General features: G+C 40.3%; 1 protein-coding gene across 1 annotated transcript; it reads left to right on the forward strand.

Moving 5' to 3' along the window:
- The first annotated feature begins 5,835 nt into the window (after positions 1-5,835).
- Positions 5,836-13,429, forward strand: pigu (phosphatidylinositol glycan anchor biosynthesis, class U). Its single transcript, XM_076268197.1, has 11 exons — positions 5,836-5,965; positions 6,603-6,727; positions 6,835-6,897; positions 6,992-7,101; positions 7,604-7,704; positions 7,816-7,913; positions 8,127-8,281; positions 8,422-8,565; positions 9,875-9,999; positions 10,475-10,617; positions 11,342-13,429. The coding sequence occupies exons 1-11, from the start codon at positions 5,836-5,838 to the stop codon at positions 11,453-11,455; spliced, it is 1,308 nt and encodes a 435-aa protein (XP_076124312.1). The 3' UTR covers positions 11,456-13,429.
- The last annotated feature ends 4,638 nt before the right edge of the window (positions 13,430-18,067 follow it).

An 18,067-nucleotide genomic window follows, 5' to 3' on the forward strand; every position in this document is an offset into this window, starting at 1 on the left:
TAAGCTTGACCTACCACTTTCTTAGAGCGATGAGGGACAGGTGGGGCTCGAGAATGCCCCCTTGATCAAAGTGGGGAATGAAAGAAAAAGTTTGAGAACTAGTTTGTTAACTACCACAGTCACGAGTTGGGTCGCGATAGTCTGTCATTTTTAAAAAGTGGGTCCCCAGAAAAAAAGTTTGAGAAACACTGGCCTACAGGTTTAATGAACTCGCTAGCCTAGCAGGTTTTATTTATGCACATTTCGACAATGCTAGCCAAGCTAAGTTCATGCCATGAAGCTAAAATTAGTTGATAACGTCTGTCATGTTATGGACGAAACCTACTAGCTGTTAGCCAATCAGAGTCAAGCAGTTGAATATTAATGAGAACTGGCGCAAATCGAGCTGAGTCTTCATGCAGGCTTTCAATACCATGCTAGAATAGCTTGAAACAAGGTAACCAAGGCATGTTTTCCACAAAAAAATGTTACAGAGTCCATGGTAGAACTTCAGACATTACCACAAAGTAATGAAATACGTATGGGCATCTTTAACTTTGGCCATTGTGCCCCCAACCAAATATGCCCAACTGAAGGCCAAGTGGCCTTGCCCCTAAAATGTTGAAATTCCAAGCCTGCTGATAAGAGATTATAAAAAGTCCTGAACATAATTGTGTAGAGGTAGAGTGTTGAGCAGATTTAAATTTACACAAGTGTTCATATCCGCACCTATAATTATTGAGTAATCTTGAAGGTGTGATAAAACTGTATAGTTAGGGAAAGTTAGGCTTTTTTACTGCCAATCTGCAAAAAAACATTCTTACCAATAGCTTTTTTTACTATGTGTTCCTATAGGTGTCTAGTAACACCTCCCAATTTATCCACGGCCAAATCCTCAGGGAAACACCTGGAGAGCCCATCAAGTTTGGGGTTCCCAGAAGGACTGGGCGAAAATAATGAAAACATTTTGTTTACCAATATTAGCTTTTGAGATGTCTAACAAGGGGTTTTTAGGGGTGCTGAATCTATCCCAGCCATTAGTTTTGAGCCATTTAGTTTTTTAAATGTGAATCCAAGTCAATAAAAAATCCATAACAAGTGGTTTTATTGAACAATTACAAAACAAAACTTCCTTAATCGGTTTAAAATGTAAAAACCTCATCCAACTCCCCTGCCCTCCCTCACCCCTGTTATCTTCTGGCTGGGTGATGTTCTGGCAAGAGTTACCATGACAGTTCCAACTAGCAGAAATACACTTGACTCCTTGCTTTTAACAGCAGCACCTGAGAGTGTCACAGTCCCCTGCACAGTTGCAGCTGACAAACTTCAGAAGGTAGTACGGGATCTGTTGTAGGGACTGGTGCAACCATGTTGTCCTTGTTTCCATCCATACTCAAGGACATCCAGTGATGGACTTTAGCAGTAGGTCTGAAGATATGCCCGCAGAGAGTGCTGTGCTGCAGCTCCTGTAGTCGGAGGTAGTTTCTCAGGCTTGACACTAGTTATAGAATTTCACAAAACTGAGTACACCCCTCACATTTTTGTATAATATTTTATTATATCTTTTCATGGGACAACACTGAAGAGATGATGCTTTGCTACAATGTAAAGTAGTCAGTGTACAGCTTATAACAGTGTAAATTTACTGTCCCCTCAAAATAACACAACAAGCAGCCATTAATGTCTAAACCGCTTGTGAGTACACCCCTGAAGTGAAGTGAAAGTGAAAATGTCCAAATTGGGCCCAATTTTCCCTCCCTGGTGTCATGTGACTTCTTAGTGTTACAAGGTCACAGGTGTGAATGGGAAGCAGGTGTGTTAATGTCGTGTTATCGCTCTCACACTCTCATACTGGTCACTGGAAATTCAACATGGCACCTCATGGCAAAGAACTCTCTGAGGTTCTGAAAAAAAATTATTGTTGCTCTACATAAAGATGGCTAGGCTAATAAGATTGCCAACACACTGAAACTGAGCTGCAGCACGGTGGCCAAGACCATACAGCGGTTTAACAGGACAGGTTCCACTCAGAACAGGCCTCGCCATGGCCGACCAAAGAAGTTGAGTGCACATGCTCAGCGTCATATCCTGATGTTGTCTTTGGAAAATAGACGTATGAGTGCTGCCAGCATTGCTGCAGAGGTTGAAGGGGTTGGGGGTCAGCCTGTCAGTGCTCAGATCATACACCGCACACAATTGGTCTGCATGGCTATCGTCCCAGAAGGAAGCCTCTTCTAAAGATGATGAACAAGAAAGCCCGCAAACAGTTTGCTGAAGACAAGCAGACTAAGGACATGGATAACTGGAACCATGTGGTCTGATGAGACCAAGATAAACTTATTTGGTTCAGATGGTGTCAAGTGTGTGTGGCGGGAACCAGGTGAGGAGTACAAAGACAAATGTGTCTTGCCTACAGTCAAGCATGGTGGTGGGAGTGTCATGGTCTGGGGCTGCATGAGTGCTGCACTGGGGAGCTACAGTTCATTGAAGGAACCATGAATGCCAACATGTACTGTGACATACACATATCACATACTGAAGCAGAGCGGAAACTGGGCCGCAGCAGGGCAGTATTCCAAAATGATAACGACCCCAAACACACCTCCAAGACGACCACTGCCTTGCTATAGACATATAGATAGATAGATAGATAGATAGATAGATACTTTATTGATCCCCAAGGGGAAATTCAAAGAAGGTGAGGGTAAAGGTGATGGACTGGCCAAGCATGTCTTCAGACCTAAACCCTATTGAGCATCTGTGGGGCATCCTCAAATGGAAGGTAGAGGAGTGCAAGGTCTCTAACATCCACCAGCTCCATGATGTCGCCATGGAGTGGAAGAGGATTTCAGTGGCAACCTGTGAAGCTTTGGTAAATTCCATGGCCAAGAGGGTTAAGGCACTGCTGGAAAATAATGGTGGCCACACAAAATATTAACACTTTGGGCACAATTTGGACATTTTCACTTAGGGGTGTACTCACTTTTGTTGCCAGCGGTTTAGACATTAATGGCTGTGTGTTGAGTTATTTTGAGGGGACAGCAAATGTACACAGTTAAACAAGCTGTACACTCACTACTTTACTTTGTAGCAAAATGTAATTTCTTCAGTGTTGTCTCATGAAAAGATATAATAAAATATTTACAAAAATATTAACTCAGTTTGTCCTCATGAGTTTTACATTTTGTTGATCACCGTCCACCCTCCGCATTATTGGACTCTCTCTCTCACACACACACACTCACACAAACTTTGCGTGTACTGTAACACACTGGTACTATAATCACATATAGTTTTGTCTCAACATGGTGTGTGTTAGAAAGGACATTTTGCATGTGTGTGTATGTGTGCGTGTATGTGTGTGTGTGTGTGTGTGAGAGAGAGAGAGAGAGAGAGACAGAGAGAGACAGTGTCAGTAAAGGTGTGAACTTTATTTGTAAGTGTGTGCATATGTGTTTGTGTGTGGGTGGGTGGGTGGTTGTGAATGTGTTTGTGAGAGAGTCAATGTGCATAGGTGTGTGTGTGTGTGGTTGTGAATGTGTTTGTAGATGTGTGTGTGGTTGAGAAATGTGCATAAATGTGTCTGTGTGTGAGAGAGAGAGAGAGAGAGAGAGAGAGAGAGAGAGAGAGAAAAGAGTGTCCAATGTGGAGGGTAGACAGTGAGCAACATGTAAAACAAGCCTAGTATCAAGCCTTAGAAACTACCTCCGACTACAGGAGGTGCAGCACAGCACTCTCTGCGGGCATATCTCCAGACCAAAGATTGGCTACTGCTACAAAATCCATCACTAGATGTCCTTGAGTGTGGATAGAAACAAGGAGAACATGATTATGCACCAGTCCCTACACCAGATCCCATTGCACCGGACAAAAGCAAGGAGTCAAGTGTATTTCTGCTTGTTGGAACTGTCATCTTAAGTCTTGCCAGAACATAGACCAGCCAGATGATAACAGCAGTGAGGGAGTGCAGGGGAGTTGAGGAATGAGGTTTGTTCAATTTTAAACTGATTAAGGAAGTTTTGTTTTGTAATTGTTCAATAAAACCACTTGTTATGGATTTTCTATGGACTTGGAGTCTTTTTTACTCAAAACTAATGGGATAGATTCAGCACCCCTACAAACCCCTAGTTAGACATCTCAAAGGTTAATATTGGTAAAAAAAAATGTTTTCATAATTTTCACCCAGGCCCTAGGCACCCCAAACTAGATGGCTCTCCAGGTGTTTCCCCGAGGATTTGGCCGTGGATAAATTGGGAGGTGTTACTAGACACCTATAGGAACACATAGTAAAAAAAGCTATTGGTGAGAAACATTTTTGCAGATTGCCGGAAAAAAAGCCTAACTTTCCCTAACTAGTAGTAAGATGGAGAAAAAATCAGGCTATTGAGATGGGACATAGATGGAGATATTACGTCCTGACATAATAGTTTTGATGTATGAAACCCTGCAATCCTCACTGCCAAATGTATCTAGAATATTTAATGAGAGATTGCATTTCAATGCTATCAATGAACCCCTAGTTTTGGAATTCAGGGATGCAGAGGCAGCTACAAAGTATTTGTTTGCAAAGTGATGAGTGTCTGCAGTTCTTAACTCATTGAATGGCAGGCTGTTTTCGGGAGCTTTGAGTGCCAGCAATCTAGACCATTGTTGATGATTTTTGTACAGCCATAGCATATTCTGTGTTATAGCTATGAACACATACAATAGCTTGATTAAAAGGTGAGACTTTAAGCTCTCGGTGGGTGCAAACCGTGTATTTCTACACGCCTCTGTTCCTGAGAAATCCCAAGCTAAACAGTGGCTAGTTTTCATCAAAATCGCTGTTTTTTTTTAGAAATGGAGATATAACGTCTTTCATGAAATATGAAGTGTTGCCTGTTCCTTACTTGTGTAAACTTTCCGGGAAGTGATCAGCGAGACCTGGCGAGACTGCCACCTTGTGATAGGCCTAGATAAGACCCACGAAAATGGCCTGGTTTTGACCTGACGGATTCGACCCAAAGCGGCAACCGAGTTATGATAAAATGTCCAGATTGTGCGTTTTCATGAGTTTCACGATCGTCATATATTTCATTTCCATTCATCACAGAGTTCCAAAATCACATATAAGGTGTGTTAGAGTGTCTAGTTTCGTAATTAAAAAAAAAAAGCTAAAAACGTAATATTACGTTTTTGGCACTCAACGCATTTTGGCACTCAATGAGTTAAATGTGATTCTTGTATGAAAGCAATATCCCAGTTGCCTACATGAGAAGTAAGCAGTTCTCTTAATCTGCCCATTCAGCCTATTAACATTCCAGCTAATGTCATGTAGATTAGCCATGTTTATCTATATTTAACCACTAAACTTTAAGAACTTAATTGGTTGTTTACCATATATTTCATTGCAGGTTAGGCTACTTTGAACTGTCTGATGCTCTTCAGCAGAGCCTATTCAGAATATTCTGAATTGTGATTATAGGCTACTTTACTATTGATATAACAACCCTAACTAACATCATACAGTGTAGCAAGCAGGGTGTAGTCAACCCGTTAGAAAATGCATTGGGAAACAACCAGACCACACGAACCAACCTCATCTGATGAAACTACATGGCTATCCATTGCAGCTTCAGAATGGATTAATTCACCATAGAATCCTGTCTTGCCCCTTCTCTGGACAAGGCGATGCCATATTTAGCAGTTACACCATGTAGAAGTTTTCAATTCTCCTACTAAATCCCATAACCATAACCATAACCATAAAATATAAGAGCTGTATTTCCCTTTCTCTATTTCTAAGAGTTGGATGGAAAGAATCAATTTCCCATGATGCGTCACTTCCGTATGTAGAGAGTTCCTTCCTAGGCGAAGATGGCGGCTCCCTTAACACTTGTTCTGATTGTGGCTGTAACAATCAGAGCAGCATTGTTTAGATCGAGTCTAGCTGAATTGATTTCTGAGAGGGTTGAAGTGGTATCGCCGTTAAATGCCTGGAAACGAGGTTTGTGATAAATTAATTTCTTGGATGCGTGTTAAATATATTAAGAAGGACAACCGTCATGCAGCTCTCAACCGAGCTGTCATCATTCTGAGACGCCGAGCGTGTAGCCTATGCTACAGTAAAGGCATGAACGTCGATGCACAGATCAGTTTATGGTTATGCACAGAATTGTGTGGAGTTTGTAGTAGCCTTAGTAAAAGGTACTCTCTAATCATTTCCCGTTATGTGGTTAATGTCGGCTTTTTCGAACTCTGGAGTTTTCTCAACCTACCAATGGGAGAGCCAGTCAGTCATTAGCGAGGTTTCAAACAGAGAAGTCATTCACTCTATTCATAATCGGTATCGAATTTGAATGCTGTAGGCTATAGCTAGATGCTGGTATAGGTCATGATCACCATTACGGTGTTACATGTGTTAAGAGGAGGTTTTTGTTGTTGTCATTTCTTTGTAAAATCACGGCAGTGTAAGTGTCGGATAAATGTTGATATTTCTCTTTATTTGCCTTCCACAACGCTTGCAGTGTAGCGCTTGCTGTTGATTTTGCATTGGTTTTACAATGACCCACAATAATTCCTGAAGTCGGACGTAGGCTACTTCTGCAGTAACGCCGCCTCTTTGTGTGTTGCATATTTTTCAGTTGTGGAAGGCCTGGCCTTGCTGGATCTGGGTGTGTCACCTTATTCAGGAGATGTGTTTCACGAGACGCCACTCATCATATACCTCTTTCACTTTGTCGTCGACTATGCAGAAATAGTATATATGGTGAGTGCACATCATTTTGTTTTCACTACATCATTGTGTATTGTCATTGGGTCAAGTGTAATGTGTAATTGTGTTGAGCAGTACAATATGTTTTACCTTATGTACAGTTAGCAGATTGTATCACTGCAGTGGCACTCTACTTGGCAGTACAACACTACAATAAGAATGTGGTGAGTTGAAGGGAGACATATTCTCACATAAGTCAGACTGAGTCTGAAACAGTATTAATTGAATGCATTTTGCATTTTTCTTTTAACGCCACAGTTCAGAAAACAGAAGTATGCATTGAAAGATGACAGATACCCACACGACTGTCTGGAACTCATGCGAAGCCCTAAAGAGATGTTCTACATCCCTCTGAAAGTGGCAATGTTGTGAGTTCAATTTCCATGTATCTGCTTGGCTGTTAAAGGCTGTTCTGTTGGTGATGATCACTTCACTTTGTCAGTGATTTTGTTTTTGATGGTAAATATTGGTAAAAATGGTTGAATAGCCACTGTGGGAAATCTCCTACATATAGCACAAAGAATTGAACACATCTCCTGTGTATATCTGAAATCATTAAAATGTTTTTTTTACGATGATTAAATGTCAGTCTCCTGTAGTCCAGAATGTGCGACATTGCTGCTGTTACTTGTTCATAGTCTCTCTGATGATGTTCCTTATAGACACTCTGTAAATTGCTATTTGTTTGTTTGTTTGGCTGTGTTCTTCTACTTTGTTGGTTCAATGGTTATCATTCATCATTCATTCAGTGTTCAGTGCCTGGAGTCGAGAAGAAATGTAGCCTATAATTAAGCAAGTTTTTATGTATTGTCCCATCTGAATGCAATCTGTTTGTGCCTGATAATGATATTTTCCATCCTATCCTCACAGCTATCTGTGGAACCCTTTCACTATTCTCTCCTGTGTTGCAAAGTCAACGTGTGGACTCAACAATGCAGTCATCGCACTCTTTATACTGAGTACCATAAAAGGTAGGAGTGTCGTCGAGTGTGTGATTTGAGCTCTTGTGAACCGGTGCTCCTAGCATGACTTTTTAAGAGCACCATTGCGGGACTAATGTGTGGTTTTCTTTGTTTCCGCAGGAAGTGCCTTGTTGAGTGCGATATTTTTAGCCCTGGCAACATACCAATCTATCTACCCCCTCACCCTGTTTGCCCCTGCGCTAATTTACCTGCTCCAGGTGTGTCCCCTCAGCTCTTCATCCTCTTGTCCATACGCTCTCAAAGGAGCAACAGCCAAGTGGTCTTACATACTCTGATTTTAGAGGACAGAAAAGTAAAGTACATTATAATGTGGTTAAGTGTTCTATTGTAAATATTGCTGACATTTTCCAACCATTTTAAATCTTAACACTCCCCCCTCCCCCTTCCCTAATCTCCTTTCTCTCCTCCAGAGGCTGTGCCTCCCAGTGAACCTTCGCAGGCCTAGTTTTTGGCTGTTCGCCTCGCAGTATGCGTTCATGTACTTTGGGAGCCTGTTGGTCATTGTCTGTCTCTCATTCTTCTTGCTCAGCTCTTGGGATTTCATTCCCTCAGTGTATGGCTTCATGTAAGTGGATTTGTGGGCTATAAAATTAGCTAATGTAGCAAAATAAAATTCTTCCTTGTGGAAAACCCTGACATTTTTTAAATGATAATGGGAACCATGTGTCTGTACGTGTGACTGAATTTCCGTATGTACTTTTGCAGACTATCCGTGCCAGACCTCACCCCAAACATCGGTCTCTTCTGGTATTTCTTTGCCGAGATGTTCGAGCACTTTCGCCTTTTCTTCATCTGTGTGTTCCAGATCAACATATTCTTTTACTCTATTCCTCTGTCCATCAAACTAAAGTAAGTGCTTTAAATATTTCTCGTGTGATGAAATATTTTCCCTTGTGCCTCAAGAAATGGAATGTGCATATTAAAAAATGTTTTAGCCACATAAACTTCAGTTGAACACAAAAGATGGACAGTAAATACAATATAAAGACGTAAAATGACATCAAAAGCAGGGTTCTCAGTACATTAGTCACAGTCAGTAATTTAAAAGGCCAATGGCAGCTAGGACAAATTAATCCCTCGTTCAGGCTATGTTTACACCGTCAGTTAAATGTGACCCTTTTTTTTTTTCAAGAACATGTAAACAGGAAAAAAGCACATGAATTCTGTTATCTTCAAGTGTAACTTTTGCCAAAATGCATCCTAGGGTGTTTTTGTGAATGTACGCGAGTCAAACTTTCGCTTAAAAGCATAATTACATGATGCGAAGCACCACTTTTAAGCTTGTCCGTGTTGTCTTTTTTGGGTCAAATAGCCTTTTGAATGGGAATCATAGGGGCACTACTATTTTGATACATGATCGCGTCAAAATTGCAATACACTAAGAAGGCTCGACACAACATGAAACTTTGATTGAAGTATCATCAGTGTCTCTACATATGAACTCGAACATTGACAACATTGTTCATGTACACATAGTTTACTAAAAAGAAGGTTTTGGACAACTCACTCTTTTGACTGGCAAGATGGCAGCAAGCAGAAAAACCAAGTGAATTGTTCAAATCCTTTCTTTTAGTAAACTCTGTGGATCACAAACAATGTTCTCAATGCTCAAGTTCATGTGTAGAGACACTGATGATACTTTGATCAATAGATGCAAGAACAAAATATTATAGGCAAAAAAGTATAGGCAAAAAAATCTTAACAGTGCATCAAGGCCTGCCTCTGTAAATACAGCTTTTTAGTGTTGAGGCTGAGATTTTGCTGCACACTTTTGTGATGCCCTGAAAAGCTTTTTCTGTTTTTAAGGTTAAGTGATCATTCCCATTCTAAACCATAGTTTATTTTTTTACAAGGCCATGTTGGTATTTAACAAAAGCCACCTAAGTTGGCCGTGATCTTTGCACAATCTTCCAATAAGCAGGTTAAGCGTATCTAAACACAGCCAGTGTGCAAGTTAATCATTAGGCTACCTTGACAGTAGCCTTTAGGACAATAACTTGCACACATTTCTTTTTTGTGATAATAAATTGTGAACTCCAAAGCCAGTGGCAAAATGCACGTGCCATGTAGCATGCAGGCTAGCCTTTATGAACTTCTACTGTGTGTGTGTGTGTGTGTGTGTGTGTGTGTGTGTGTGTGTGTGTCTATTCCCCTGCAGGGACCATCCAGTGTTTCTCATGTTCATGCAAATAGCCGTCATCTCCATTTTTAAGTCCTACCCCACGGTCGGGGACATTGCGCTGTACATGGCCTTTCTGCCGGTGTGGAACCACCTGTACAGATGTAAGTATGGTCTTTCAGGCAGTATAGGGAATTTGCATCATTTGCACTATATTATTATGTCAGAAATGTACCCATATGTCTTTTATATGTTCATGCATGACCTATGAACACATAAGTGTCCTGAACTGTGTGAAGACATTAGGCGGGGATCACATAAGCCAGCGGCAAGCAGCAGGTTTCTTATTGTTCTCTATGGTTCGGCAGCGGAACAAGGGCAACACTAGCGGAACGCTAGCGTTGAGCAAGCTGAGCGTTGAACTTGGTTCAACTTTTAAAGTGCAATGCGAGCGTATTCAATTGACAAACTGTTTGTGTTTCTTAGGAACGGGACAAACCTTATGGTTTGAGCGTTGCGTTACGTCCCCGCCTTAGTGTTAAGTACTGCTGATAGTGTTTTGAAGTGTTCTGTCTCTAACTCTCTATGTATTATGTTTATGTTCTGTAAATGTTAGAAGTGATCTGTTTGTGTCTTTAGTCCTTAGGAACATCTTCCTGGTGTGCTGCGTGCTGCTTGCCTGTTCGGCCCTCTTCCCTGTTCTGTGGCATCTATGGATTTACGCTGGCAGCGCCAACTCCAACTTCTACTATGCCATCACTCTACTCTTTAACTTGGCACAGGTACAGTGGTGTGGCGCTCTCATTCATGATTCAGACACTACCCCTTTAAATTTTTGGTCAACAAGGTACTGCCTTTCTCCGTGTGTGTGTGTGTGTGTGTGTTTGCAAGGTGAGAAATGGGTGTTAAGTTTTTGTCCTTTGCCTATAGCAGTTGTGATAGGCCAGGGCATGACAGAGGTTTGAGCTGGCCTTCCTCACTTATTCATGTTTACTGATACTTCCACTGGAAGACACAACACACATTCTGAGGTTGGAGGTTGCTAGACAACACAAAACACACATTCTGAGGTTAGAGGTTGCTAGACAAAAAGGGTAGAATCCTAAAGAGAGAGAGACTCAGAACCATGTCTAAAAACTACATAAAATGACAACCAAAAACAGCTGCTTTCCAGTTTCTGGGTTTCAAATGCAAGTTTTTATTTTATTTTATTTCTTGCCGTTTTCTTAACAGGGTGGAAAAAAGGCTGACGTGATGGTTGGCATTCATTATTAATTAGCCGGTTTGAGTTTCAGACAAACACTTCCTCATTAAGTTCACACAATTTCAGTCTTGTCTAGCCTGGCTTCAGGAGATTAAATCTTTAGTAGCTTCCTCATGTTGCAACCTCTCTGTATTGGACAAGCACAGTGGACTGTATTGTAAAGGTTACAGCATTGTGTTTGCTGGGCTGTTGAGACCAATGTGTTTCTGCAATCTCTGTGTGTGTGTGTGTCATTGTCTCAGATTCTGCTGGTGTCCGATTACTTCTACGCTTACCTGCGACGGGAGCATCACCTGAGCCACGGCCTGTACCTGAAGAGGAAAGATGGCAGCGAGGCCACACTGGTGCTTAAGTAGCCCTGGCTTTAGGACTGCGGGGGAAACAGTTGGACTCAAACAGGCCTTCACCTGTGTCTCTGGGGGTTTTTTTTTTTCTCACTCATTTTTGTGTTTTCTCTGTAGTGTTTTTTTTTTCTCATGATGAAGTATCCTCACATGGACCAAAGCTGCTGTGAAGATATTCTCTGCAGGATTATCGTGTGAAGGACTGGAAGCTGCGGATTGATGCCATTGTGCCTTGGTCCGTGCTTCAAAAAAAGAAAAGAAAAAAAGTCTGGAATGTTTGAGATGCCTCTAAACTGTGTGGTCGATTGCTGGTTGTTTGCTTCCTTTTTGTTGTGTTTGTCCTGCTTTCTTATGATAAAAACTCTCAAAAAAAAGGTCCTCTCATAGTGAAGCAGAGCTGCAGTTCCCATATTGTCCTGTGGAGGGAGCTATGTGAACACTGAAATGACACTTGGCAGCGCAAACGAGATATGTGTGCCACATACTTGAATGACACTGCATACTCCCTCCCTAATGTGCTTACCATGGTTACAGACATCAGACCCTGCCATGGTGATTATGGCCCATATTTTGTGGGGCTTTTGATAAGGGACTTTGATTCATGCATGCACTGTTTGTGAATGTTATCATAGCTATGAGGTTGAATGGGAAAATGTTAGAGATCACTAGGTCTATATTCAGATGTTTCGTTTCACATTAGCTTATTATATGTATAGATCATAACCATTGTACTCTGCTTATCTGAATGTGGGCGATATCCTCTGCTGCCATGTAGTGTTGCTGAATGTTAATTTTTATTCTAGAACATTGGCTAGCATTGTTTAATATGTTTTATTTGTGATCTGTCAAATGCACTGACTTGTTTTTTTGTAACAAAGTTAAATTGTTGACATCTCTGCACACTGTTAGTTAGCATGCATGATGGGAATGATGATTGCTGAGGGAGTCTAGGCAGCTGAAAGTGGACATGAATCTGGAGCACCAGGTGTTGCAGCCCTCTTTAGCTATGTGACCTTATGTTGTCAATGAAGAGATGAGTCTGCCCCCCGTCCGGCTCGCACAAGACCTCCACTGGCTTGGTGTTGGAATTTTCCATCTTCCGCTGTCTGTCTTTTGTGTGTGTGTGTAAGAGAGAGAAGGGGGTGGGTAGGGTCTATTTATATGTCACAAAATGTTGTATTACAAGGTTGGTCATTCTTCCAAAGTGCAGTTCACAAGTCATAAAAAAGCCAAAGGCCTCTGTTTGTAAACATGAGGAACGTGTGGCCAGATCCTAGATGTTTGACACACTGTTGTATGCAAATAGGGCTGTCACAGCATGGGAAAAAAACAAAGCCGCTGTTAAATCTTCTTGCCACCCAACCCCCCTCCCACCCCCTATTATCAACCCTTTGCCAAAAGTTCTAGGATGTGAAGTGTTGAAACAACACCAAACTCTTTCATGTTACTTTGCTGTGCCATGATCCATATGTAAGTTCAGACTACTATAAAGGACTGTATAGGACACTAGATTGATGATGGTGCTTGAGGGTTAATTTTGACCGTTGGAGGTATGTTTGCTTTTGGTTTTTTGTTTGCTTCTTTGTTTATTTTTGTCTTTGTGTGTGTGTGTGTATATGTGTTATTACTGAGAGTGTTGTTATTTTTTTCTTTTGCACAACAACAAAGGGATTGGGTTAAGCAGTTTCTCTAACCTGTTCAAAACAAACTCACAGACTGGACTTTGACATCATCATTAAATGGCCTTTTTATTTATGGCCTAATTTACCTTGTATTATGACCTGATTAAGTATGTGGTACTAAATAGATAACTACAATAATTTTTGAATGCACATACATTGATACGTTAGTGGGTGTTCTTAAGTGCAACACACTTACAAGGGCTGCCTTTTCTAAGGCAAACAACATTAAATTAAATATTTTATTAATTACTCACAATCACCTGTCTTCTTCCTTGGACTTTCAAGGTCTTTCCATGGATCCAGTAAAATGCTTTATAATGACTAACAGTCTCATAAAATGTGTGCCTCTCCCTATATGCGATTAAATCCTTTTCACAAAGCACAAGTTTCAAAGTCACCAGCTTATGGTATGGTAAATTGGAACACATAGTTAAATAATTAACAGTCCAGTGATGAAAATAGATTAATAGAGAATAAATGTTGTCCTCTCTTTGTTCCGGCAATGTCGCAGGTGTTTTCCTGCTAATTTGTCATTGGGTAAAAATCATTTTTGGGAACTAGACTTCAATAACACCAAACACACTACACCTTGTTTCACCATACCCTCTGTAATTATTGACAGTGTAGAAAAGATATAATTTTAGTCAGAAATGTGTTTCTCGCAGTAGGAGTTGTTTTGACAGACTGAATTGCTACAGAAGTGACAGACAAGAGACCAGAGCCGGTACTAGACTAGCATGAACCATCATTTGGTGAGTTTGCCTCATTTGAATACCTATGTGCACTCATTAAGTGTTCTTGTCAAATGTTATTGCTATTTAAAAGCCTCTGAAACATTCAGTTCCTTGAAGAGTTAGGATAACTATTGTCATTTGTAGACCTATAGAGTTTGTCTGTCTCATAACATCAGGGGATCTCAGAGCTTGCATGTGAATAATCCAGCAAACCGTTATGCCAAAACATTGCCAAGAGGTTGATTACTGCAATGGGCTTTTCTCAGGCCCTCCTAAGCATAAGTATCAAACAGCTTCAAGTGATGAAAAATGCAGCAGCTCTTACAAGAATGAAAACAACTGACCACATTACAGTAGGAGCCTACTTAAGTCCCTGCATTGGCTTCCAGTAAAATACAGAATTGACGTTGATGCACTAGTCCAATCATTTTAAGTCAAAATAGGGGTCAAGGTTGAACAAATTGCAACACAAGCAAACTTAACTGATTTTGAATCCTCAATATGTCCTGAGTAAGGGAAAAAAAGCCCCGAAGAATCCCAATAGGGGAAAGTTTAGAAAAAGACCTATCAAGACAAACAAAAAATGTATTAGTTTTTTGAAATTGTTTGTTAACATGGGCAAACAGGGCATAATGTAATTACGTATAGTTCATTTGTAAATACCACAACGGAGCTAATAGTCCAGGCAAAGGTCTGACCCAAAACTAATTGCAACAGAATTTATTTTCACATTTTTATATTTCAATCACCATAGTAAAAGACCATGAAAATCCAGTTGGTGGAAATATGTTAAAATGAGGGTTGTTTTATGCATTATTCTTCAGCAAATACTGACAAAACTGTAATTAGAATGTTGTAGAATACACATTCTAAAGAATATCTGACCCCATCTAACTTAACATGGAATTTTAGAATCTTGCATTGTTGAGGAATATTCTTTTATTTTCAAAGAGTTCCTTTGGCTGATTTCAGACTGGTTTGTTGCAAAATTGGTGTCTATTTTTACATTGTGGCCCCTTTGAATCAATGGAAATGGTTGTTGAATCTTTAAATAGAGCCAAGTGGGTTTTTGCATGTAAGTGTTCCACAATGTGTAATCTGTACAAACACATAGTTAGGCATTATTCAGCCTAGGAAAGTGGTTTTGGTGTTTACGTAATCTGATTTAGAGGTCACTGAAACATACAGTATATCACACTAAAGTATCAGTCCATCATTTTGCAAGTCTTATAGTAATTGACCTCTTGCCCAGGGGTTGACTGATATACTGTACTGTCTGTCCAATCAGAGGGGCCTGTATGATGCCCCTTTACTTTGCACAATTTTTGTCTTAAACAATAATCGGACAGCACAGTATGTTTATGCAGGAAAATTGTGAAGGCAAAGTTGAAGATGTACATGATCATGTCCTAATTCGAGAGAAGGGTGCAGATGGGATAACTGCAGTTAGCCTCCAAGTGACTTTATTGTTGTGACATCTGGCAAAAATGCCATACTAATAAATATAGTTTAAGATGAATAATTAACAATGCATGCCTATGCATGGGTCATGGTTTTACCAAAGTCATAGAACAGTCAAAACTATACATATTCTAAAAGCATATGCACTGTACATGAAATATAGCATCAATCAACTTATGTCCCATCTTCCTCCATACCATGCATAACACATACTCCTCTATTCTGTATAGGCGAATCAAGTGAACAGCTGATACATTTTGGCCTGCACTATTAAGAGAAACAAATTAAACACCATAAACCATATATTTTCTATAAGCATATACCCTCTAGAGGAGATATAACACCATTTAAGACATATCCCATCTTCCTCTATGCCATGCACAATACATTTCCCTCTATTCTGTAAACGTGAACCTAGTGTAAAGTGGATACATTTTGGCCTATACTGTCCAGGGAAAATTAATTAATAGCATATACCCTCTAGATGAGATATAATACCAGTAACAACCAGTGGCGTAACTAGCCAATGGTGGGCCCAGGTGCGAGAGCGCTACAAAAGATTCACTGAACAAAAATGCTGATGTGGTACATGAAAATGTAGCTAAACATGTGGAGAATGCAATGCAATCAAGCATTTTGGACGATATATTTTCACAAGCTGGCAGAAAAGGCAACAGGCCGATGTGCGTTTTATTTGGAGACTGTTTTGCGAGACAGAGACTGAGTTTGCTGCTGATATTCTGGGGATAGGCTACAACATAGCCAATGTACGACTTTAGCCTTTTAATATATTTGCTGCATTGGATCAGTCTTCCTAGAACAGGCAAGGGCTTTCTAGCCTCACGTCAGCAGCGCTGCATCACCCATAGCCTAGGGGAGAACCGGCACAATTGTAACACTTTTTTATTTTTCCAATTCAAACTCGATTTACACAAAGACGATAGACTTGAGAGTTGTGAAATTTGACCAGAACAGAGTCGTACCATACTAGTTGACCTCATTTACTAGTAGGCCTACATCTCCCCAATTTCACTGGGCAGTGTCAACTGATTAGTGGCGCAGGCAGGTTGGTGTCAGGTTATCATGCAAGCAGTTTAATTTAGTAATGGTTCAAGACCCACGTGGAGTTTATTTAGTTTTATTTATTTGGTGGCATATTCATGGTCCAGCATGTAGCCTAGCCTACTACAGACAACCTGACACTTCCAACGCCAACACATCGTGTTGTAAAGCTTTATTAAAGGAACACGCCACCCAATGTCAGTAGTAATATATGTTCTTACCTTAACTTTCACGAGTTGAGTCATACCTCTCCCGTGTCCGTACGTGCACTCAAACGCTCTGGTGCGCGGCTGGACTGTGTTAGCATGTTGCTATGCTAGCGGGCTTTGACGGCAACTAAGCGTAGAAGTAATCAAAAACATCCACGTTTTACCGACTTTAATACAGTTGCACGAGTAGTTGATAGAAATGCTACGGCCACGCAACGTGAAACGTGGCGATTTTCCAAGCTAATAAACCGGAGAACTACAATGTGTGGCGCAATAGCACTTGGGAGTACTTCGACCTAGCGTAGTAGTATTGTTAACACCTAATTGTAGATCCTATCCACCACAGAGTTTAGAATCCATGCTGGATCGACCTTCAGCCTCTCCCTCCCCTCTGAGCGAGAGGCACACACACTAGAGATGCACTGATGGGCTATTATTTCAACCATAACTGCATAGCAAAACTTATCATCCATCAGCCATCCATCAACACCAAAGTTTTTTGACCAATTTTCGAAACGGCACCCGCCCACCATCCGCTGGTTGTTTTAATGTAGGGGAGAACTGGTACAATTGTAACAGCGGTACAAATGTAACAGTGTTTTATTCTCAAGATATGGTGTAGCTACGGAAACGTAAACAGACACATATCATGTAATTATGTATAATCTTACAGCCATCCAAATATGAATGGTCTACTATAAATACGACCAGAGATATTAAGCAAAAAGGTGCAAAATTCAAGCATCGCGATTTTTTATTTATTTTTAACCGCAACTGTTTGTTTAAGTTTGCTTTGTGAAATTTGAGCGTGTGGACTTCAATCACATGTCATTCATATGTTCAGTCCCTCTGTTTCAAGTTAACATGAGTCCTATTTGATTTATGTAGTCACAACACATGCAATTAAATGAAAATAAAAACATGACCTGTGCGGGTCAGTTGTAACACCTATGGCAAAATGAACTGATTTTATCGCGAATGCACGAACATCATTGCGAGTTATGGATTATGATTTTTGTGCCGCCATCACCCAATTAAAGTTAACACAGCAACTTGAAATATCACTGTTGGACCAAATGCTTCAGACATGTAAGAAATAAGCAGTTTATCAACTATATTTACTGGTTTTATCAAGTGGATATGGCCAAAATAAGCATATTTAAAGGTTATTGTGAGCTAGCATAACACCGGTCTGCAATGGCTAATCAATAATGCAATAAATTAGCTTTAACAGTCATACATTTGGACTTTTTTTCTCGATTTTATATGAAAACAGATGCTCTTTGTTTAACCCAGCACTGTTTTGTGTTAAAATATGTTATAGGATTCACGATTTTAGCACTGTTACATTCATGACGCTACTGTTACAACTGTACCGCACTTTTTTATGGCTGTTAAGTTAAATTATTGACAAACTATAACATCTTTTTTAAATTATGTTTCAACTTTCATGGAGTAGACAACTGGTTGATGCGT

The sequence above is a fragment of the Alosa pseudoharengus genome, unplaced genomic scaffold (genome assembly GCF_046254945.1).
Source record: "Alosa pseudoharengus isolate Yale_2024_CS ecotype anadromous, Long Island Sound unplaced genomic scaffold, YU_APseudo_1.1 YU_APseudo_1.1_scf_5, whole genome shotgun sequence".
In the NCBI taxonomy this organism is placed as follows: Eukaryota; Metazoa; Chordata; class Actinopteri; order Clupeiformes; family Clupeidae; genus Alosa; species Alosa pseudoharengus.